The 21187-nt window shown below is 56.4% G+C and overlaps 1 protein-coding gene across 2 annotated transcripts in view; it reads left to right on the top strand.

The window, feature by feature from the left end:
• Positions 1 to 21187, top strand: part of Lama5 (laminin subunit alpha 5) — a 50300-nt gene that overhangs the window by 28283 nt on the left and 830 nt on the right. Inside the window, exons 17-76 of one of the 2 annotated variants that reach the window (XM_031372968.1) lie at positions 457 to 509; positions 743 to 848; positions 956 to 1005; positions 1090 to 1195; positions 1620 to 1719; positions 1891 to 2047; positions 2137 to 2275; positions 2372 to 2514; positions 2591 to 2697; positions 2769 to 2922; positions 3237 to 3397; positions 3477 to 3585; positions 3998 to 4095; positions 4176 to 4377; positions 4532 to 4658; positions 5080 to 5219; positions 5639 to 5754; positions 5838 to 6049; positions 6376 to 6580; positions 6755 to 6899; positions 7081 to 7221; positions 7331 to 7492; positions 7683 to 7784; positions 7872 to 7955; positions 9194 to 9424; positions 10074 to 10187; positions 10358 to 10485; positions 10597 to 10677; positions 10779 to 10993; positions 11275 to 11375; positions 11587 to 11767; positions 11855 to 12004; positions 12603 to 12754; positions 12831 to 12941; positions 13127 to 13238; positions 13693 to 13863; positions 14052 to 14248; positions 14541 to 14657; positions 14815 to 14969; positions 15221 to 15362; positions 15456 to 15558; positions 15867 to 15977; positions 16661 to 16840; positions 16914 to 17062; positions 17141 to 17317; positions 17415 to 17551; positions 17631 to 17784; positions 17948 to 18081; positions 18155 to 18317; positions 18433 to 18555; positions 18634 to 18782; positions 18860 to 19136; positions 19252 to 19382; positions 19501 to 19671; positions 19761 to 19875; positions 19974 to 20119; positions 20192 to 20387; positions 20496 to 20660; positions 20751 to 20901; positions 20988 to 21121. In XM_031372968.1, coding sequence (XP_031228828.1) covers positions 457 to 509; positions 743 to 848; positions 956 to 1005; positions 1090 to 1195; positions 1620 to 1719; positions 1891 to 2047; positions 2137 to 2275; positions 2372 to 2514; positions 2591 to 2697; positions 2769 to 2922; positions 3237 to 3397; positions 3477 to 3585; positions 3998 to 4095; positions 4176 to 4377; positions 4532 to 4658; positions 5080 to 5219; positions 5639 to 5754; positions 5838 to 6049; positions 6376 to 6580; positions 6755 to 6899; positions 7081 to 7221; positions 7331 to 7492; positions 7683 to 7784; positions 7872 to 7955; positions 9194 to 9424; positions 10074 to 10187; positions 10358 to 10485; positions 10597 to 10677; positions 10779 to 10993; positions 11275 to 11375; positions 11587 to 11767; positions 11855 to 12004; positions 12603 to 12754; positions 12831 to 12941; positions 13127 to 13238; positions 13693 to 13863; positions 14052 to 14248; positions 14541 to 14657; positions 14815 to 14969; positions 15221 to 15362; positions 15456 to 15558; positions 15867 to 15977; positions 16661 to 16840; positions 16914 to 17062; positions 17141 to 17317; positions 17415 to 17551; positions 17631 to 17784; positions 17948 to 18081; positions 18155 to 18317; positions 18433 to 18555; positions 18634 to 18782; positions 18860 to 19136; positions 19252 to 19382; positions 19501 to 19671; positions 19761 to 19875; positions 19974 to 20119; positions 20192 to 20387; positions 20496 to 20660; positions 20751 to 20901; positions 20988 to 21121 — 8543 coding nt within the window. Of the gene's footprint in view, positions 1 to 456; positions 510 to 742; positions 849 to 955; positions 1006 to 1089; positions 1196 to 1619; positions 1720 to 1890; positions 2048 to 2136; positions 2276 to 2371; positions 2515 to 2590; positions 2698 to 2768; positions 2923 to 3236; positions 3398 to 3476; positions 3586 to 3997; positions 4096 to 4175; positions 4378 to 4531; positions 4659 to 5079; positions 5220 to 5638; positions 5755 to 5837; positions 6050 to 6375; positions 6581 to 6754; positions 6900 to 7080; positions 7222 to 7330; positions 7493 to 7682; positions 7785 to 7871; positions 7956 to 9193; positions 9425 to 10073; positions 10188 to 10357; positions 10486 to 10596; positions 10678 to 10778; positions 10994 to 11274; positions 11376 to 11586; positions 11768 to 11854; positions 12005 to 12602; positions 12755 to 12830; positions 12942 to 13126; positions 13239 to 13692; positions 13864 to 14051; positions 14249 to 14540; positions 14658 to 14814; positions 14970 to 15220; positions 15363 to 15455; positions 15559 to 15866; positions 15978 to 16660; positions 16841 to 16913; positions 17063 to 17140; positions 17318 to 17414; positions 17552 to 17630; positions 17785 to 17947; positions 18082 to 18154; positions 18318 to 18432; positions 18556 to 18633; positions 18783 to 18859; positions 19137 to 19251; positions 19383 to 19500; positions 19672 to 19760; positions 19876 to 19973; positions 20120 to 20191; positions 20388 to 20495; positions 20661 to 20750; positions 20902 to 20987; positions 21122 to 21187 lie in introns of those variants that run through there. The other variant, XR_004119058.1, reaches the window with a different exon arrangement.

Genomic DNA, 21187 nt, shown 5'->3' with positions numbered 1-21187 from the left:
TTCATGTGCTGTGTTCACATGTGATGTTTCCGTGTACCACGTGTGTTCCGAGCTTTGTGAATGTTCATGCGTGTGAATCATTCATGTAATTGCTCTGTGTGCATGTTACATGCATTCATTGTTTGTAGGTGAGTGCCCATGTGTGTCAGTGTTCATGCATGTGAATCATTCATGTGATTGCTGTGTACATGTTACATGCATTCGTTGTGTGTGGGTTATCGTCCATGTGTATTCATGTATGTAGCCACATGCTGTGGCTACTTGTAGCATGGGGTTGAGGAGACATGTGTGCCCTTGCCTTGGTGGTGGATATGGGGAGTTCATGGGGAGTTCCATGTTTTCAATCTTGTTCACATCCATAGGAGGGACTTGGGTTCTGCCTGGGATTGGGGAGCCCTTGCTTTTGGGGAAGCCCTGTGACTGAGGAATGATCAAAGCGTGGTTATCTCTCCATAGCTGGCTCTTGTCATCCTGCTGGTCTGGCCCCAGCCAATCCTGCCCTTCCTGAGGTAAGCATAGGATTGGCTATGGTGTGGGATTAGGCAGGGAACCCAGCCTGCCTAAAATCTGAAGCCCATAGAGACCCTGCTTCCTGCTGCTGCTTGTTTGCTGAGGCAACCTCAGGGCCCATTTACTCCTTCTGTTGGCTCTTTATTTCCATCCTGGGTGGCTGCCAAGCATCGGGTAAGGGTGGATGAGGGGCTTTGGCCCTTTTCTTTTCCACAGTCTTAATCTCTCCCAGGCACAGGCGCCCTGTACATGCCGGGCTCACGTGGAAGGGCCAAGCTGTGATCGCTGTAAACCTGGGTACTGGGGGCTGAGCGCCAGCAACCCTGAAGGCTGCACACGTGAGTTTGCCCTAGAGGGATGGTTAGGGGTTTTTAGGGGTAGACCTGTCCCACCCCACCCCCCATCCTGTCTCGCAGGGCTCTCAATCCTGCTCTATTCTCCCCAGGCTGCAGCTGTGACCCACGAGGCACGCTGGGTGGAGTGACTGAGTGCCAGGTAAGTCAGAGTGTCTGAGTATTGGGTTGGGGTCTAGGGTTAAGTGTATTACCTCACCAAATCTTACTTCCTGTTCCTCCCCAGGGCAATGGGCAGTGTTTCTGCAAGGCTCACGTGTGTGGTAAGACCTGTGCGGCCTGCAAGGATGGCTTCTTCGGCCTGGATCATGCTGACTACTTTGGCTGCCGTAGTAAGTGCTTATACACTGGTACTCAGTCATCATCTATACTGTGTGATGCATACTGGAAGACTGAGGCCCAGCGAGGTACAAGTGGGTCAGGCAGGGAGGGGTCTCACTCTGACAATAGTAAGAGGATCCGATGCTCAACCCCCCATACTCCACCCCACCACTGCCAGCCTGTGCTGGGAGTATCTCTATTCTGACACGTGGCCCCTTGCTCTATCCTGTGTTCATAGCAGACATCACTAATCCATCCCAGTTCCCTTATCCCTGCCTCCAAGCAGACCCTAAGAGTTGATGTTAGTTTATCTACTAAGGGTGGGTAGAGAGGAACCTGCCTATGGGGCCTAACCTGGAGGGTTGTGAGAAGGAACCCTGAGGGTGCTGGGGGCTAGGCAGCCTCTGACCTTTTTTTTTTTTTTTTACAACACAGGCTGCAGGTGTGATGTTGGTGGTGCCCTGGGTCAGGGCTGTGAACCAAAGACAGGTGCCTGCAGGTGCCGCCCTAACACCCAGGGACCCACCTGCAGCGAGTAAGTTCCTTCCACTGACTGGGCCTGGGCTGGGGAGGCAGCATGATCGGTATCCTCCCCCACCCCCGTGTTCTCACCAGGAGCCCACACGGTACCCAGCTACCCCTCAGAAATCTGGGTGGCCACTGAAGGTCCAGTGCCCATCCCACTCAGACACCTGTGCCTTGGCAGGCCAGCGAAGGACCACTACTTGCCAGACCTGCACCACATGCGGCTGGAGCTAGAGGAGGCGGCCACTCCCGAGGGCCATGCTGTACGCTTTGGCTTCAACCCCCTGGAGTTTGAGAACTTTAGCTGGAGAGGCTACGCACACATGACAGCTATCCAGGTGGACTGTGCTGCCCCCTCCCTGGGGTGCAGAGGGCTGGGTCTCTGGGGTGGTCAGAGGAGTGACGTTGTTGTGTTACACCACCACAGCCCCGGATTGTGGCCAGGCTGAACGTGACCTCCCCTGACCTCTTTCGGCTGGTCTTCCGATACGTCAACCGTGGATCAACCAGCGTGAATGGGCGGGTCTCTGTTCGTGAAGAGAGCAAGCTTTCCAGCTGTGCCAACTGTGAGTGGGGTCTGCTGACTGCATCCTTTTCTACTCCATACCACCCAAGTCATGCGGGTGGTGGACCGGGCCTGTATCTTACCCTCTCCACCCCAGGCACAGAGCAGAGCCAGCCAGTGGCCTTCCCACCCAGCACGGAGCCTGCCTTTGTCACTGTGCCCCAGAGGGGCTTTGGGGAACCCTTTGTGCTGAACCCTGGCATCTGGGCCTTGCTGGTTGAGGCTGAAGGTGTACTCTTGGTGAGGCAAGGACCACAGCGGGACGGGCTGGACCCTGGGCCCCAGAGCCTTTGTACTCATCCCACACCTCTCTCAGGACTACGTGGTCCTACTGCCCAGCACCTACTATGAAGCAGCTCTCCTACAGCATCGAGTAACCGAGGCCTGTACCTACCGTCCCTCAGCCCTGCACGCCGCAGAAAAGTAAGGTCCTGCAGGATGAGTAGGGCTGGTTCCTGCGTGGACCTGTGCTGACCTCTGTCTCTCTCCTCCAGCTGTCTCCTCTATGCTCACCTACCCCTGGACGGCTTCCCTTCAGCAGCTGGAACTGAGGCCCTGTGTCGCCATGACAACAGCCTGCCCCGGCCCTGCCCCACAGAGCAGCTCAGCCCCTCACACCCACCGCTGGCGACCTGCATCGGCAGTGATGTGGGTATCTGAGGGCCTGTGAGGGAGTGGGTGCTGTGGACCTTAGACTGGAGGAGGGGTCCATCAGTGGTGGAGTGGGTGCAAGGCAAGGTTGTAAGATGGTGAAGCTGTCATACATGGCCCAGAGTGGCTGCTGCTGTCCCCAGTGGACATTGGGTGTAAAGCAGGAATTCGCCTAGCTTTTCTGCTTCCTCCATCACCTGGATTGGCCTTCTCCTGCTTGGAGATGGATGCCCTGGGCTCCATGATCTAGCTGTAGGCAGCTATGGGAAGGATGAGGACTATGGGGCTCTGGTCACCCTGCCCTCCCTCAGGTGGATATCCAGCTTGAGATGGCAGTGCCTCGGCCTGGCCGATATGCTCTCGTGGTGGAATACATCAGTGAGGATTCACACCAGGAGATGGGCGTGGCTGTACACACCCCTCAGAGAGCCCCTCAGTACGGGATGCTCAACCTCCACCCCTGCCCATACAGGTAAGCTTAGAACAGGAAAGTGCCATGGGAGGACCCTGCCCGGGGCGTTCCATTTACAGTCCATCCTTCCCTCCCTCAGTTCCCTGTGCCGGAGCCTGGCTCGGGATACCCAGCATCATCTAGCCATCTTCCACCTGGACTCTGATGCCAGCATCCGGCTCACGGCTGAGCAAGCTCACTTCTTCCTGGTAAAGTCCCCCCCTGAGCCCTTGCCCCGGGGTGGCTTCTGCTAGCGTATTTTAATTTAAGGCTGTATAAAAGAGAACCGAGCCTCTGGGTCCCAGGAGCTCCTGTGGTGTAGGCTGCAGTGTAAGGCCTTGCTTACTTGCCTGTAACTGGAGGCAGGCTTATGCAGATCTGGGCATGTTCTTGGCCTCTGAGCTGAGAGCCCAAGATAGAGGTGGGATGGAGACAGAGTAGATAGGGGCGCCTAGAAACTGTCACCAGTTCTGCACCCGAGTGTGCAGAAGACAGAGTGATGGGAGTGCAGGGTCAGTGGATTCCTGGCATCTAAAGTATGTGGTCAGCTGCCCCGATCCCACCGCGCCTCCTGTCCTCAGCTGCTTGGGGAGTAGCAGCCTACCACCCTTTCCCCCACAGCACAGTGTCACCCTGGTGCCTGTGGAGGAGTTCAGCGCTGAGTTTGTGGAGCCACGGGTCTTCTGTGTGAGCAGTCATGGAACTTTCAACCCCAGCAGGTACCGGGGCTGGGAGTGGCTAGGGCAAGGAGCAGGGACCTGTTGGCCGGGAGAGTGTTCTTATTCATGGTGCTCCCCAGCACTGCCTGTCTAGCCTCCCGATTCCCGAAGCCACCCCAGCCCATCATCCTTAAGGACTGCCAGGTCTTGCCGCTGCCTCCCGATCTGCCTCTGACTCAGTCCCAGGAGCTCTCACCAGGTGCACCCCCAGAGGGACCGCAACCTCGGCCACCAAGCGCGGTGGACCCTAATGCAGAACCTACTTTGCTGCGCCACCCACAGGTGAAGGCTCAGGCCAGACAGAAGCCTCCTCAGGGATGGGGGTGAGGCAGGGCTCTGGGTCCCTGTCCTCTGCCACCCTGTGACAAATACTGCAGACAGAGGTGGGACCAGCTGTTCCTTACTCTGGTCACTCATTGGAGAGTCTCTTCAACAGGGCACAGTGGTCTTCACCACCCAGGTGCCCACCCTGGGCCGCTACGCCTTCCTGCTGCATAGCTACCAGCCGGTCCACCCCTCCTTCCCTTTGGAGGTACTCATCAACGGTGGCCGCATCTGGCAGGGTGAGTAGCTGGGGATGTCATAGTGGCGAGGGAGAAAAACCTGGATGCTGTCAAGTTTTCAAACTAAGTGCTCTGTGGTAGCAGTGAGTGGTACCAACCTCCGGTCCCTATATTAGAGCTCTTCATGTCTGTCAGGAGTGGTGAGATATGTGTTTGTTTATAAGGTGCTTGGAGGGTTTGGTCAGTTGCACATGGGGTACTTGATCATGTATGGCTACGTATCATTCACAAAGTATGAGACCTGGTCTCCAAGGTAGGCTCTCTGCCTGTGACATACCAGCACCTGAAGTTCTAAGCACAAGGCCTGTCCTGTCTGTGTCCCCCGATATTTCTAACTGCCCTACACCCAGGATCGATCAGCCATGCAGCTAGAGTGGTTGATACTAGAGGCCCGACCTTCTCGTTTTGACCCCCTCGCCAGGCCACGCCAATGCCAGCTTCTGTCCACATGGTTATGGCTGCCGTACCCTGGTGTTGTGTGAGGGTCAAACGATGCTGGATGTTACGGACAACGAACTCACTGTGACCGTGCGTGTGCCAGAAGATCGGTGGCTCTGGCTGGTGAGCCTTGGGGCCAGTTTGTCATTTGCAGAGTGGTCTCCCTTTACGCCCGTCACATATATCTGTGGGTCTCAGCTTGAGTACATCACCTGTTTGTCAGGGCATCCCCCCTCACAGATGCACCATGGGAGAAATTCTAGAGGCTCCCTGAACACCGAGCCGTTGCTGTTGGTGGATGGAAGTGGAAGGGGAGGCTGGGTAACAGGAAAGAGAAGAGGGCCTGAGCAGTGCTAAGACACTTGGCTTGCTGTCCCTTCACTGTCTACCAGACAGAACTGCCCTGCCCTGGTCTTGGTCAGTCTGAGAGGGTTGCACCATTGCCTGTTCCTGCCCCCAGGCTCCTCCAGGCTCTGTCCCCATTCCCTGAGCCAGGCCCTTCTGCCGGGTCCTTGCAAAGGTGACCAGGTCTTGTTCCGTAGGACTACGTACTCATTGTCCCTGAGGATGCATACAGCTCCAGTTACCTCCAAGAGGAGCCCCTGGACAAATCCTATGACTTCATCAGCCACTGTGCCACCCAGGGCTACCACATTAGGTGGGCTGGGTTGGGGCGGGACAGGGAGTCTGGGACAAAGGGGTCGGGCCAGGAGCCAGGCTCACTATTATCCCTCAATGTAGCCCCAGCAGTTCATCTCCGTTCTGCCGGAATGCTGCCACCTCCTTGTCTCTCTTCTACAACAATGGGGCCCTCCCTTGCGGCTGCCATGAGGTGGGCGCTGTAAGCCCCACATGTGAACCCTTCGGGGGCCAGTGCTCCTGCCGGGGCCACATTATTGGCCGTGACTGCTCCCGCTGTGCCACCGGCTACTGGGGCTTCCCCAACTGCAGGCGTGAGTACCCAGTGCTCAGAGAATCACAGCCAGTGTGCTGAATCCCAAGGGCTCCCTGAGGGATAGGGTGGGCCAGGACCCAGGGGCCGTGGTGGGCAAAGGAACATCTTGGAGCCTCACTGACTGCGTGTCACTTCCTGTCTGTGCTCCTCAGGCAGCTTAGCAGCCTGGGTGATGTGCACTGTTTTGTGGGCTTGTCTAACAGGGTCTAGGAAGTGTAGCCCTGACAGTGACACGTAGGGTAGTGTTCTCGCCCTTCCCTACACAGGCTGCATCTGGGGGTTGAGTGGGGCAAAGGAGTCAACCAGTACTGTCTACCCCAACAGCCTGTGATTGTGGAGCCCGCCTGTGTGACGAGCTCACAGGCCAGTGTATCTGTCCACCACGCACCGTGCCTCCCGACTGTCTGGTCTGCCAGCCACAGAGCTTTGGTTGCCACCCCTTGGTGGGCTGTGAGGAATGTAACTGCTCAGGGCCTGGTGTCCAGGAGTTGACGGACCCCACCTGTGACATGGACAGCGGCCAGTGCAGGTGAGTCCAGCTAGACAGCACCCCACAATTTTGCGGGATCTTGGGTCAGGGAGAGCATCGCCTCTCACACCCAACTCCTGTTCCTCTCAGACCACACTCTAGGGGCCAGGATCCTGTGGCCTCTGCATGACCCAGGGCTAGAGGGGCATTCACCTAGCATTTGTCCACACACAGATGCAGACCCAATGTAGCTGGGCGTCGCTGTGATACTTGCGCGCCAGGCTTCTATGGCTATCCTAGCTGTCGCCCCTGTGACTGCCATGAGGCGGGGACCATGGCCAGCGTATGTGACCCCCTTACAGGCCAGTGCCACTGCAAGGTGAGCAGGAGCTTGTGTCCAGGTCCCTTCCTATATACCTGCTTCAGTTGAGCTGTGGTCCTCAGCAGCCTTCCTGGGCAGGTGGGGCTTCCTGGAAGCTTATGGAGGACAAGGTGAAAACTAGTCTATGGTCTGGCTCTCAACACATAGCCAACTAGCCCTGATTCTCCCCTGCCCGTAGGAGAATGTGCAGGGCTCAAGATGTGACCAGTGTCGCGTAGGGACCTTCTCCTTGGATGCTGCTAACCCCAAGGGCTGTACCCGCTGCTTCTGTTTCGGGGCCACAGAACGCTGTGGGAACTCTAACCATGCCCGCCATGAGGTATCCTGCCCTAGCCTGGGACTGAGGTGGAAGCCACTAGAGGGGCTCCAGAGTGCAGGGCAAGGCCAAGTCTAAGTCTCCACTCTGTGACCCTTGTGTGTACCCACAGTTCATGGACATGGAAGGCTGGGTGCTGTTGAGTAGTGACCGGCAGGTGGTACCCCACGAGCATCGGCTGAAGATGGAGCTGCTGCACGCAGATCTGCGCCCTGTGGCTGACACTTTCCCAGAGCTGTACTGGCAGGCTCCGCCCTCCTACCTGGGAGACAGGGTGAGCATTTAGTTTGAGGGGTTGTACTCTGAGGGCAGGAAGTGCCCTGGGGCACTGGGAAGCATGGGTGGGTGACAATGAGGTCACGTCTGGAGACCTCGGAGCTACATTGTAAAGGGAGCAGGGGAGGTGCCCAAGTAAGGGTGGCTGTGGCCAAGAGGGAGACTGGTTCCCACTGTGCTGGCTCCAGGTGTCATCCTACGGTGGGACCCTCCACTATGAGCTTCACTCAGAGACCCATCGAGGTGATGTCTTCATTCCCTACGAGAGCCAGCCGGACGTCATTCTGCAGGTTGTGGAGGGCAGTGGGTATGGCCAATTGGGGTAGTGGACCAAGCCAGTTTCCAGCCCTCATCTGGTCCATGTGTCCGGTTCTCAGGGTAACCAGATGAGCATCGCTTTCCTGGAACTGGCGTACCCTCCACCCGGCCAGGTTCACCGAGGACAGCTACAGCTGGTAGAGGTGAGCAGAGCTGGCCTGGAGCCCAGGAAGGCCCCAAAGGAGTCATAGTTGCTGCTCTCACAGGTCTCCACAATGGAGAACGCTAATGTTAGGAGACAGAGGCTGGTGGGTTTCTGATCATCCATGATGGGTCATCTCTGGTTCTAAAACTCTCATTGTACAGTGAATAAGTAGCCTCTGAGGCACTGTGGGAGCCCCTCTGTGTCTCTCACTTGGGCTCTCCGCTACCTTTTACATGACCTCATTTGAGACACATCAAGAGACACCTCCAGTTTGTAGCTTGATGTTTTTTGATTTTATTACATTTTGTTTATTTATTAGATGTGTGTGTTATAGACATACGCACAAGCATGCATGCGTGTTACGGCATGCATGTGGAATCAGCGGGTAACTCACCAGAGTTGGTTCTCTTCTACCACTCAGGTCCTGGGGACTGAACTCGGCTTGTCGGCTTGAGGGCAGCAGGCACCGTTGCTCACTGAGCTGTCTCGCCTGCCTTGTAGTTTTCCTTTTAAAAATGTCCAGGGGGCTGGAGATGGCTCAGCGGTTAAGAGCACTGACTGTTCTTCTGAAGGTCCTGAGTTCAAATCCCAGCAACCACATGGTGGCTCACAACCATCTGTATGGGATCTGACGCCCTCTTCTGGTGCATCTAAAGACAGTTACAGTGTACTTAACATTCTGATGCCATAAAGACAAATATTTTCACAAACAAGACACAAACTAAATGAACATGAAAACTTGATCAACTTCAGGATATCAAGAATCTGTTCATCAAAGGACATTTTTAAAAGCTTCTTTGTTTTTAAAGATTTAATGTATTTCATGTATGTCAGTACTCATCTGCATGTACATAGAGATGGTTTTGAGCCATCCTGTGGTTGTTGGGAATTGAATTCAGGACCTCTAGAAGAGCAGCCAGTGTCTTAACTGCTGAGCCATCTCTTCTCCTGGACATTTTTTTTTTTTAATTTATTTACTTATTATATGTAAGTATACTGATGGCAGAAAGGACCCATTTATATGTTCTTTTAACAACTTGAACTATTTTCTTTGCATATTTAAATTCTTAATATACCTGGAGTTGACTCTGTGGTATAAAGAAGTTGCTCATTGTCACCACGGGTGACGGCTGGAGTCCCCCTCCTCCTGTGATCTGTGTGCATGCACCCCGTTGTCTCCGTGGGGTTCTACGCTCCCTGCTCTGCCCCAGCTGAGGTTCTAATTTGGCCCCACAGGGGAACTTCCGGCACTTGGAGACTCACAACCCAGTGTCCCGAGAGGAACTCATGATGGTGCTGGCCGGCTTGGAGCAGCTGCAGATCCGCGCTCTCTTCTCACAGACGTCTTCCACTGTCTCCTTGCGTAGAGTGGTACTAGAGGTGGCTAGTGAGGCTGGCAGGGGGCCTCCAGCCAGCAATGTGGAACTGTGTATGTGCCCTGCCAACTACCGTGGGGACTCATGCCAGGTAAAGGGGTGAGGGTGGGTGCTTAGCCACGAAGGTACGCCCACTGTAGGTTCTTCCCCGAGTATACTCTGCCAGCATCTGCTTTCTACCCTGTCCCATGTCTGCCCCGAGGGTCTTCCTCTCTGTACCCTGCAGCCTGCGTATTTGCTCAGGTGTCTGCTCATCCTCACCTGTTGTCCCAGCATTCACCACTGCCTACCCCTCCATACACACAGCTGCCTCGACCCGTCCATTGCTCACCCAGGACCCATATGACCAGCATCCCTGATCCACCCTGATTCCTATTCTCTCCTCCCTCACCTGGGGATCTGCGTAGTCTTGTGTGATACCTGGGGAAGGTTTGTGACTGACTGCCACTAGAAAAAGATGTTCAGGGTAGAAAGAAGGTGGCTCTGCTCACCAGTCCCACAGGCTGGTCATTCCTGAGCCGTAGTATCCACATCTGGCACTGTGCCCATAAGTGTAGAGAGGCCCAACAGTCAGACATGTCCAGCAGTTCTGGTGTTCAACTCCCTATGATCCAGTGTGTTCTGTACCTGTAGCTCCTGCTAGTGCACGAAGGTCCCTGGAGGCTGATGTGTGAGCGGCCAATCTGGTCTGCCCAGCCTTGGGGCTGGCATCCAGTCACTAATGCCCTGCCTTTCTCCAGGAATGCGCCCCTGGCTATTACCGGGATACCAAGGGTCTCTTCCTGGGCCGATGTGTCCCCTGTCAGTGCCATGGCCATTCAGACCGCTGCCTTCCTGGCTCTGGCATTTGTGTGGTGAGTACTCTAAGCAGGCGTGGCCAGGAAGACCCCAGGGCTTGTGGCTCGAGATAAACTCGGGCCCCAGACCCAGGATGCATACATACTAGCTTGCAGCAGTCCCTAGAGTTGGAGTGAGGAGGGGATGTATTTGCTGTTCTCAGTACTGACCATGGACTGTGCCCCAGGGCTGCCAGCACAACACAGAAGGGGACCAGTGTGAGCGCTGCAGGCCTGGCTTTGTCAGCAGTGATCCCAGTGACCCTGCATCTCCCTGTGTGAGCTGCCCTTGCCCCTTGGCAGTGCCCTCCAATAAGTAAGTAGCTGGTCCCGTCAGCACCCAAGCAGCTGGGGGAACCCTAGCACCAGGTGCCTGCCCTGAAGGAGAGGTGCTCTTGTGTCACAGCTGCTTATCTTATCCTTACAGTTTTGCAGATGGTTGCATCTTAAGAAATGGCCGAACACAGTGCCTCTGCAGGCCAGGCTATGCCGGCGCCTCCTGTGAACGGTAATTCGGCGGGGTGAATCTCTACTGACAACAGGGTTCCCTGAGCAGGGACACCAGAAGACCCTGACCTCCCCCTCTCCTCTCCTTGTCACCATCCCCAGGTGTGCACCTGGCTTTTTTGGGAACCCTCTGGTGCTGGGCAGCTCCTGTCAGCCCTGCGACTGTAGTGGTAATGGAGACCCCAACATGATCTTCAGTGACTGCGACCCCCTGACGGGCGCTTGTCGAGGCTGCCTCCGTCACACCACTGGGCCCCACTGTGAACTCTGTGCCCCTGGCTTCTATGGCAATGCTTTGTTGCCAGGCAACTGCACCCGTAAGCACTGAGCGGGATCTTGGGTGCACCCTGAGAACAGGTTATAGGCCGGTGTGACTGGGCCACCTTCCTGCATAGTTGCCAGCTTCACAGTCAGACCCTGTCCTGTTCTTGCTTTGTCCCCTTCAGGGTGGGGCTGAAAGGAGGACAACCAGATTGGACCAGTGATAGCATAAGAGGCCAGGATCCAGTAGTGGGAGAAACTGCAGGAAGTAATGGGCTAGGATTGGAAGTACTAACCTGGGGAAGAGGGCAGTAACCACAGCCCCCACTCTCTGCAGGGTGTGACTGTTCCCCATGCGGGACAGAAACCTGTGATCCCCAGAGCGGGCGCTGCCTGTGCAAGGCGGGCGTGACTGGACAACGTTGTGACCACTGTTTGGTAGGCTTGGGAGTAGGTCTGAGGGTGGGGCGGGCTGGAGGGAGGGACCGGGCCTGTGGAGGAAGTGGGCTGAGGGAGAGTCCTGGTCTGTGGAGAAATGGGCAAGGGGGAGTTTTAGCTGGTCCTGAGGAGCCTGAGCTAGCCCAGGTTTCCAGAGCTGGCGAGTGTGATGCCAAGGGCTGGCAGGCTGTGACGATGAGGTGTATCGCAGGAAGGACACTTTGGTTTTGAGCAATGCCAGGGCTGTCGCCCTTGTGCCTGTGGACCAGCTGCCGAGGGCTCCAAGTGCCACCCTCAGAGTGGTCAGTGTCACTGCCAGCCGGGGACCACAGGACCTCAGTGCCTCGAGTGTGCCCCTGGCTACTGGGGGCTCCCGGAGAAGGGCTGCAGGCGTGAGTACAGGAGTGTGGGAAGGCAGGGTGGAGAGGCAGGCATCCCTGGACGCCTACAGTCACATCTGCCTAACCCTCTTCCTGCAGGCTGCCAGTGTCCCCGAGGCCACTGTGACCCCCACACGGGCCGCTGCACCTGTCCCCCAGGGCTCAGTGGGGAGCGCTGTGACACCTGCAGCCAGCAGCACCAGGTGCCTGTACCGGGCAGGCCTGGGGGCCATGGTGTACACTGTGAAGGTAAGACTTCACTCTACCATTCTCAGTCTCTGCCCACTATTTTTACTCTACCTGGTATTTGGGGTTCCCAGGTCTGATGGCCTCGTGTTCTTTCCCTGTATTAAGTAACCTCGACACCCCAGAGGGACCCTAGCTGCCTGTGTCTGTTTTCTGAGGACTTCCACAACTCCATGCTAACCTGATACTCACCCTTTTACTCCACTTGGCGATGTCGCTCCACCACTGGCCACTGTCCATTTCGTGGATCTCACTGCCCAGAATTTGCCCTAATAAAGTGTCCCATAATCCCAGGCCAGCTTCTTCCTGCCTATCCAGTTTCCTCCTCACCAGATGGGGGCCTTCACTTGACTCTGGGATGATGCCCTTGCTGACCCCATACCCCTATAACTTTGACATAACCGTCACAGTTCAGTCTCTTAGGCCAACCTCTCATGCTTCTCTGACCCTATGCTGACCCCATTTTCCTGATTAATTCCTGCCCTGGCCCACTCACTCCATAGTACCGGTAACCCTGGTGCTGGTTTCTTGTGCAGACCTGGTTGTCTCTCTGGTCCCTGGCTCACCCATGTCCTCCGTACCCACTCTCCCCTGCCAATAGTGTGTGACCACTGTGTGGTCCTGCTTCTGGATGACCTCGAGCGGGCTGGTGCCCTCCTCCCCACCATCCGTGAGCAGCTGCAGGGTATCAATGCCAGCTCCACAGCCTGGGCCAGGCTGCACATGCTGAATGCCTCCATTGCTGATCTACAGGTATTTCATACCCACTCACCTGCTGCCCTGCCTCCTGTAGCTGGCTGTGTGATACTTAACCTTCCGCCCCCTACAGAATAAGCTCCGGAGCTCACTGGGACCCCACTACCAGACAGTACAGCAGCTCCAGACTCTAGAGCAGCAGAGTATAAGCCTTCAGCAGGACACAGAGAGGCTGGACAGTCAGGCAAGACTTATGACCTTGTCCCAGTGTTCTGTGGTGCCTCTCCTCAGGAAGCCCTTACCCCTAGGGTCCCCCAGGCCTTGACACCAAAGCTACCCCCCATCCCTGAGGCCACCAATTTCATCCTGCCTTGCCTCAGTCATGTATCCACAAACACCACAGCTGAAGGAAACTGTACCTACCCACAGGCCACAGGGGTCCAAGATCGGGCAGGCCAGCTGCTGGACAACACAGAGTCCACACTGGGCCGGGCACAGAAGTTATTGGAGTTTGTGCGAGCTGTGGACCGTGCCCTGAATGGTAAGACTGGCTGATGCTTGGCCCAGTCTAGGGTGAGCTTCTTGAGGGGAGGAAGACTCCTCTTGAGCTGGCTGGGTCCTGTGTGTTTACTCTCTGGGCAAGGATCTGTTGGATCTCATAGAGCTAGATCCTCAGACAGAACCACTGGGAATACTAGCAAACCTACTTAGTGACGAACATGCCAGTGGCTGAGAAGAAACTGGGGCTCCCAATCTTAGGACAGGATCTGGCACAGCCAAAGGATTGGGAAAAAAGTAAGCTTTCTGCTTGGGGAAGGCCAGGGATTGGGCTGAACCAGCATGTCAGGATTAACAGAGGGAGGCAGAGAGGGGTCTTGATGTTGGGGTCTCCAAGAGCCTATGAAGTGCTGGTGGACTGCAGAAATGCCTCGGCAGGTCTCAGGCTTAGAAGTGGTCTGGAGTCTAGCCCCAGACCTTAACAATCCTCTCTGTAGAGCTGGCATCCCGCATGGGCCAAGGATCTCCAGACAGTGCCTCAGCGCCGTCTGGCGAGCAGCTGCTCTGGGCACTGGCTGAAGTGGAGCGGCTACTCTGGGATATGCGGACGCGTGACCTGGGGGCCCAAGGGGCAGTGGCAGAGGATGAACTGGCCGAAGCCCAGAGGCGTGAGTGGGGTCAAACCCTGTTAGGTGGGGCTGCTCAGGATCATGGCCTGGGAGCCCTGGGGCCAAACATAAAATAGCAGCAGCTGGCCTGCTTAAGAGGTGGACTAGATGGGCAGCGGGCAGTGACAGGGGGTCATGACGGGGTCTAGGTAGCAGGGTGACCACCTTCCTACTCTGGTGTTGGCCAGTGATAGCTCGTGTCCAGGAGCAGCTGACCAGCTTCTGGGAGGAGAACCAGTCATTAGCCACACACATTCGGGACCAGCTGGCTCAGTATGAGTCTGGCCTCATGGATCTCCGTGAGGCCCTGAACCAGGCAGTCAATACCACCCGGGAGGCTGATGAACTCAACAGCCGCAACCAGGAGCGGCTGAGGGAAGCCCTTGTAAGTATATTTGCTTCTTGCCCTGTGTCCCTGCCTCCTACCCTTACCACTCTCCGGCTGCCTCCTCCCCAGACCCAGGTCTCTGGTCAACTCTTTCCCATTCTCCCTCCTCTCCCTACATCTCCCCTCCTCTTCTTGGTCCTTTCTGCCTGTCCTCCATGTTCTCTCAGACCCAGGCCTCCCCTTCCTCCTGTGTGTCTGTGCCCCACCATTCCCTTGTACACTTCTTGTTCTGTGGTGCTTAGAGCCCCATTACAGCCTTTACTCTCACTCTCTTAAATTTTGTCCCAAGCAATGGAAACAGGAACTGTCCCAGGACAATGCCACCCTAAAGGCTACTCTTCAAGCTGCCAGCCTCACCTTGGGCCATGTCTCTGAGCTTCTGCAGGGTGTAGACCAGGCTAAGGAGGTAAATACACCCCCTCCATCTCACTCATTCCTGGCTAGTCTCCTCTAAGATTTCTGGTTGTTGCCAGCTTAAAGCTATGCTGGATTCACTTGCATGCATAGCACCACCTGGTCCCACATTAGGAGGGTAATTAAAATAAAGCCCACCGCTACCACAGGACCTAGAGCACCTGGCGGCCAGCCTGGATGGAGCCTGGACGCCCTTACTGAAGAGGATGCAGGCTTTTTCCCCTGCCAGCAGCAAAGTGGACTTAGTAGAGGCTGCTGAGGCCCATGCGCAGAAGCTGAATCAGCTGGCGATCAACCTGTCTGGGTATGTGGCACCCCCACGGATGCCCCAGATGCCTGAGGGTACACTTGGCCCACGGTAGAGTTCCTGGAGGGAGAAGTCATCGTTCCCGAAGGATCCAGGCATTTTGTAGCCTCATGGGAAGTTTGGGGCCCAAATTCTGGCAGAAAGGAGCAGGTCTAAAGCATTAAGACACCCTGAGAGAATGGCCAGCCAGGTTATACTCTCCGGCACCCCCAGCCACATATCTCATGATCCTCCCTTCCTCCCGGCAGCATCATCCTTGGCATCAATCAGGACCGCTTCATCCAGAGGGCTGTGGAAGCCTCCAATGCCTACAGCGGCATCCTGCAGGCCGTTCAGGCTGCCGAGGATGCAGCAGGCCAGGCGCTGAGGCAGGCCAGGCGCACATGGGAGGTGAGGCTGTGAGCATCTATGGCCCACAGGAGCCCTGCTCCCAGGCCTGATGGTGTGAACAGTCCCATGTAAGCAGCCTCTGATCTTCTGCAGATGGTGGTGCAGCGGGGCCTAGCATCTAGAGCCCGGCAGTTGTTAGCTAACAGCAGTGCCCTGGAGGAGACCATCCTTGGGCACCAGAGGAGGCTGGGCCTTGGTGAGTACCTAGATCCTTGGGTACACTGATATCTGGGACGTGTCCCTGTAGCTTCCAGATGATTCTAGTGTGGTTCAGTTTAAGAATCAATAGGTACTAAATGTGCCTGCCCTGTGTGGCTTCTACTCCATGGGGTCTACTCTGTGGGTGGGGGTTGGGGTGTAATGTCTGCCTATCTTGGTGGTATGCCAAGAGACCACAGCCAGAGGAGGATGAAGCTCAAGGTCCCTGTCTTTGTCCTCACTCCATCTGTGGGCCATGAGTGTTGGGTGGAACTCCTTATCACTGAGGCTGCCTCCTCTCTGCAGCTCAGGGCCGCCTGCAGGCCGCGGGGACCCAGCTTCATGATGTCCGGGCCAAGAAGAACCAGCTGGCAGCCCAGATCCAGGAGGCACAAGCCATGCTGGCCATGGACACAAGTATGTGGCTCCTCCCTGCTCTAGCCTGTCACCTTTCCATGCCTCGTGAGGGTAGACACACACACACCTGATGAGTCCATGTGTGGTCAGTGTGTCCAACGAGGCTCCCATGCTAAAGAGCACTCTGGGCTTGTGCCTCTGACCTGAGGCACAGGTCACCGATACAGTGGCCCTGCAGGCACTTGGCACAGATAAGCAGGTCCCAAGAGTGCTAGACAGTGGTGAAGTTACGGGTGGACACGGGACAAGCGGCAGTGGGGTGGTTACTGGAGAGTGTAGGAGTATGTCCATCAGAGTCCCTTGGTTGAGGAGAAGGGCATTCCTGGGAAAAACCTGCTGACCAGCGAGTACAGAGGTCAGAGTGGGGGTTCATCTGGCTGCCTCTCCAAGAGGGTTCAGAACTGACAACAGCGTGGTCTGACTCTGCCATCTAGGTTTCCCTGTAGCCACCAAAATGTCCCAGGCACACATGGGCACAAACCTAGAAACCGGGCAAGACTTGGGAGTTGGTAATGGCCCCTGGGTGGGAGGATAACAGGCCCATGAAGAGAAGTGTGGGTAGGATTATGAATGTATTGAGCTGCAAGTATAAAATATGCTATCCACGGTGGTGGGTGTCCGCAGCAGAGGGCCCTAGGAACATGAAGTTGGCTGCTGCTGGGTATGGTCTCCATCTGTTATAGGCGAGACAAGTGAGAAGATTGCTCACGCCAAGGCTGTGGCTGCTGAAGCCAGAGACACGGCCACCCATGTGCAGTCTCAGCTTCAGGGTATGCAGAAGAATGTGGAGCGGTGGCAGAGCCAGCTAGGGGGCCTTCGAGGCCAGGACCTGAGCCAGGTGGAACGGGATGCAAGCAGTTCAGGTGAGCAAGTGGTCCTTGCCTTCCTAGGGGCCAAGGTGTGGAAGACAAGGCTCTCATCCCACTTTTCCTGCAGTGTCCACCCTGGAGAAGACATTGCCACAGCTGCTGGCCAAACTGAGCCGCCTGGAGAACCGTGGCATTCACAATGCCAGCCTGGCCTTGTCTGCAAACATTGGTCGTGTGCGTGAGCTCATTGCCCAAGCGCGGAGTGCCGCCAACAAGGTGGGTACTCATCTTAGGGATATAAGCAGTGGACCTGGGAAGCTGGGTAGTAACCTCTCTTATACTACACTCTCCCAGGTCAAGGTATCTATGAAGTTCAGTGGGCGTTCAGGGGTACGACTGCGCACCCCACGAGACCTTGCTGACCTTGCTGCCTACACTGCCCTCAAGTTCTACATCCAGAGCCCAGTGCCAGCGCCCGCACCTGGCGAGAACACTGGGGACCGCTTTGTTCTGTACATGGGCAGCCGCCAGGTACCATGCAGGAGGGGGACGGGCCATACCGGACTGCAAGTTAGAAATGGCAGTCTTTGGTCCCCATCCTAACTGCGTCTTCTGGCCGCCACCACAGGCCACTGGGGACTACATGGGAGTGTCCCTGCGTAACCAGAAAGTACACTGGGTGTACAGACTCGGTGAGGCTGGCCCCACAACTCTCAGCATTGACGAGAACATTGGGGAGCAGTTTGTAGCCGTGAGCATCGACAGGTAGGGTTACCTTGAAGAGAGCTTAGACTTGTATTTCCAAGTGCCCTGTCTGTCTCTCACCCTTCACCTCTGCTCTTAGGACCCTCCAGTTTGGCCACATGTCTGTCACAGTGGAGAAGCAGATGGTTCATGAAATCAAGGGGGACACGGTGGCTCCTGGGAGGGAGGGACTACTCAACCTGCATCCTGATGATTTTGTCTTCTACGTGGGAGGATACCCCAGCAACTTCACGGTGGGCCTGGCTCAGCCTGGGGGTAGTCTTAGGGTGTCTGGGCAGTCCTGCCTACCTTGACCTGAAAAGTCCTTGTCTCGTTTTAAGTTCATTCTCCTGCAGTCTGAGCATGGTTGGTTTCTAGGAGGTAGGAAGGTGCCCTGACCGTGCACTTTACCCACAGCCCCCTGAACCCCTCCGATTCCCTGGCTACCTGGGCTGCATTGAGATGGACACACTGAATGAGGAGGTGGTCAGTCTCTACAATTTTGAGCAGACCTTCAAGGTGGACACTGCGGTGGATAAGCCTTGTGCTCGGTAGGTAAGGCCCAGCAGCACCCTGTGCCTCTACTCACCCACCCTCCACTGACCTGAGGCTTCTATCCTGCAGCTCCAAGGCCACCGGTGACCCATGGCTCACAGATGGCTCCTACCTGGATGGCAGTGGCTTTGCCCGCATCAGTTTTGAGAAGCAGTTTAGCAACACAAAACGCTTTGACCAGGAGCTGCGGCTTGTGTCCTACAACGGGATCATCTTTTTTCTCAAGCAAGAGGCACGGCTGACCCCATGCCCCACCCTGCCCTGTACCTCCTCCCCATTCTGACATTGCCTTGCTGCGACCCTACATAAGGCCCCTGAGCTCACCTTGCTCTGTCCTGTTCCTGCAGAGCCAGTTCTTGTGCCTGGCAGTACAGGAAGGCACCCTTGTGCTCCTCTATGACTTTGGCTCTGGCCTGAAGAAGGCTGACCCACTGCAGCCCCCACAAGCCTTGACGGCAGCCAGCAAAGCGGTAAGGCGAGGGGCCTGGGTACAGGAGGACCAACAAAGAGATTTGGCTTTCCTGAAGCCTGCCACCCATCCCTTGTAGATCCAAGTGTTTCTACTGGCTGGTACCCGCAAACGTGTGCTGGTGCGTGTGGAACGGGCCACTGTGTTCAGCGTAGATCAGGATAACATGCTGGAGATGGCTGACGCCTATTACTTGGGAGGTGTACCACCCGAGCAGCTGCCCCCAAGGTGAGCATGGGCCCTGGGGCATGTGGGGTCCCAGTGCCACCAGGCCAGCCACTCACAACCTGACTGGTGTCCTGCAGCCTACGGCAACTCTTCCCCTCGGGAGGCTCGGTCCGTGGCTGCATCAAGGGTATCAAGGCTCTGGGCAAGTATGTGGACCTCAAACGACTGAACACCACCGGCATCAGTTTCGGCTGCACCTCTGACCTGCTAGTGGGACGTACCATGACTTTTCACGGCCATGGCTTCCTGCCCCTGGCACTTCCTGATGTGGCGCCCATCACCGGAGAGGTCTATTCTGGCTTTGGCTTTCGTGGCACCCAGGACAACAACCTGCTGTATTACCGCCCCTCCCCGGTGAGCTGGTGGTAGCTTGCTTCTGCTGCAGCCAACAGTCTAGGCCTGTGGGGGCAGGAAAGGGATGAGCCTGGACTCTTGGCCTAGCTGGTGATCTTCTTGCCTCTGTCCCTAGGATGGGCCGTACCAGGTATCTCTGAGGGAGGGCCATGTGACACTCCACTTTATGAATAGAGAGGTGGAAACTCAACGGGTCTTTGCTGATGGCGCCCCTCACTATGTTGCCTTCTACAGCAATGTCACAAGGTGAGCCCTGCCTCAGGCAGAGAGGAAAGGAGGGCTAGTATGCCCCACAGTAGGGCCTGTGGGAGGCTGGCCCTTCAGGAAGAATGTGCTGAGCTGGGAAACACTGCCTTCTTCCCAGGGTGTGGCTGTATGTAGATGACCAGCTACAACCAGTAAAGTCCCACGAGAGAACAACCCCCATGCTCCAACTCCAAACTGAGGAGCCCCCACGGCTTCTTCTGGGAGGCCTGCCTGTGTCTGGTACCTTCCACAACTTCAGTGGCTGCATCAGCAATGTTTTTGTACAGCGGTGAGCTGGTGGGTGTAGGGGGACGAAGTCCCAGCTGACCCTCGCATTCTAGTTACTGACAGATATCTGTCTACCCGTTCCCCCCACAGACTTCGGGGACCACAGCGTGTGTTTGACCTACACCAGAACATGGGGAGTGTCAACGTAAGCATAGGCTGCACACCAGCCCAACTCATCCAGACCCCAAGGGCCACGGCTCAGAAGGTAGGGGACCCACAGTGGTGCGTGGGCAGGACTCGGGAAGTTGGGGCTCGGGCTATGAAGCAGTTGGCCAATGCATTGTGGTCTGGTCTGTGCCTTAGGTTTCCCGCCGCAGTCGACAACCCAGCCAGGACCTTGCCTGCACGACACCCTGGCACCTTAGGACTATTCAGGATGCATACCAGTTTGGGGGACCCCTGCCCAGTTACCTGCAGTTTGTGGGCATCTCCCCGTCCCATAGGAATAGGTAAGGTTGGTCAGGCCAGGCTTGGGTGGGATTGGGGGCGCTACTCATGCTGACACCCTGCTTGGCTTTCAGGCTCCACCTCTCGATGCTCGTCCGCCCACATGTGGCTTCCCAGGGCCTCTTGCTCTCTGCAGCTCCCCTATTGGGCCACAGCCCTTCACTGGTACTCTTTCTAAACCGTGGACGCTTTGTCGCACAGACTGAGGGCCCTGGGCTCCGGCTCCAGGTCCAGAGTCGCCAGCACTCACGGGCTGGCCAGTGGCACAGGGTGAGAGGTTAGGGAGAGAGGTGGGTGGCAGGGCACAGGCAATGCCCCTCAAGCTCCTTTCTTCCCAGGGTGCTAGGATACCATTGACCAGGCTTCTTCCCACACCAGGTGTCTGTCCGATGGGGAATGCAGCAGGTCCAGCTTGTGGTAGATGGCAGCCAGACCTGGAGCCAGAAGGCTCCCCACCATCGGGTCCACAGGGCCGAGCGTCCCCAGCCCTACACCCTCTTTGTAGGAGGTCTCCCTGCCAGCAGTTTCAGCTCCAAGCTCCCTGTGAGAACCATACCGCTCCCATTCCTGGCCTTGGCCCGGTGCCCATCCTCAGCAGTCTAAGCCTAAATGTTACCCATCTGCTCCTTGCAGGTGGCTGTGGGGTTCAGTGGCTGTCTGAAGAAATTACAGCTGGATAAGCGGCCACTGAGGACCCCAACACAAATGGTAGGGGTCATGCCCTGTGTCTCAGGCCCCCTGGAAGATGGCCTCTTCTTCCCAGGCGAGGGAGTTGTCGCATTAGGTGAGTGAGGCAAGGGGGTCTTGTGGGAATACCGGTTCTAAGCAAGCAAGGCCCTGGACCTCTCCCATCACGGTCCCTCCCCACAGAGCTCCCCAAGGCCAAGATGCCCTATGTGAGTCTGGAGCTAGAGGTGCGGCCCTTGACAGCTGCTGGCCTCATCTTCCACCTGGGCCAGGCCCAGGCCACTCCCTACGTGCAGCTGCAGGTGCTAACAGAACAGGTAAGCAGAGCTGTGGTGCGGGGTCACTTGTTTCTTCACTGTGGCCAATTGGGCAGAAACTAACTG

This window comes from Mastomys coucha, unplaced genomic scaffold (assembly GCF_008632895.1).
Source record: "Mastomys coucha isolate ucsf_1 unplaced genomic scaffold, UCSF_Mcou_1 pScaffold15, whole genome shotgun sequence".
In the NCBI taxonomy this organism is placed as follows: Eukaryota; Metazoa; Chordata; class Mammalia; order Rodentia; family Muridae; genus Mastomys; species Mastomys coucha.
This window is presented reverse-complemented; position numbering and strand designations above follow the sequence as displayed.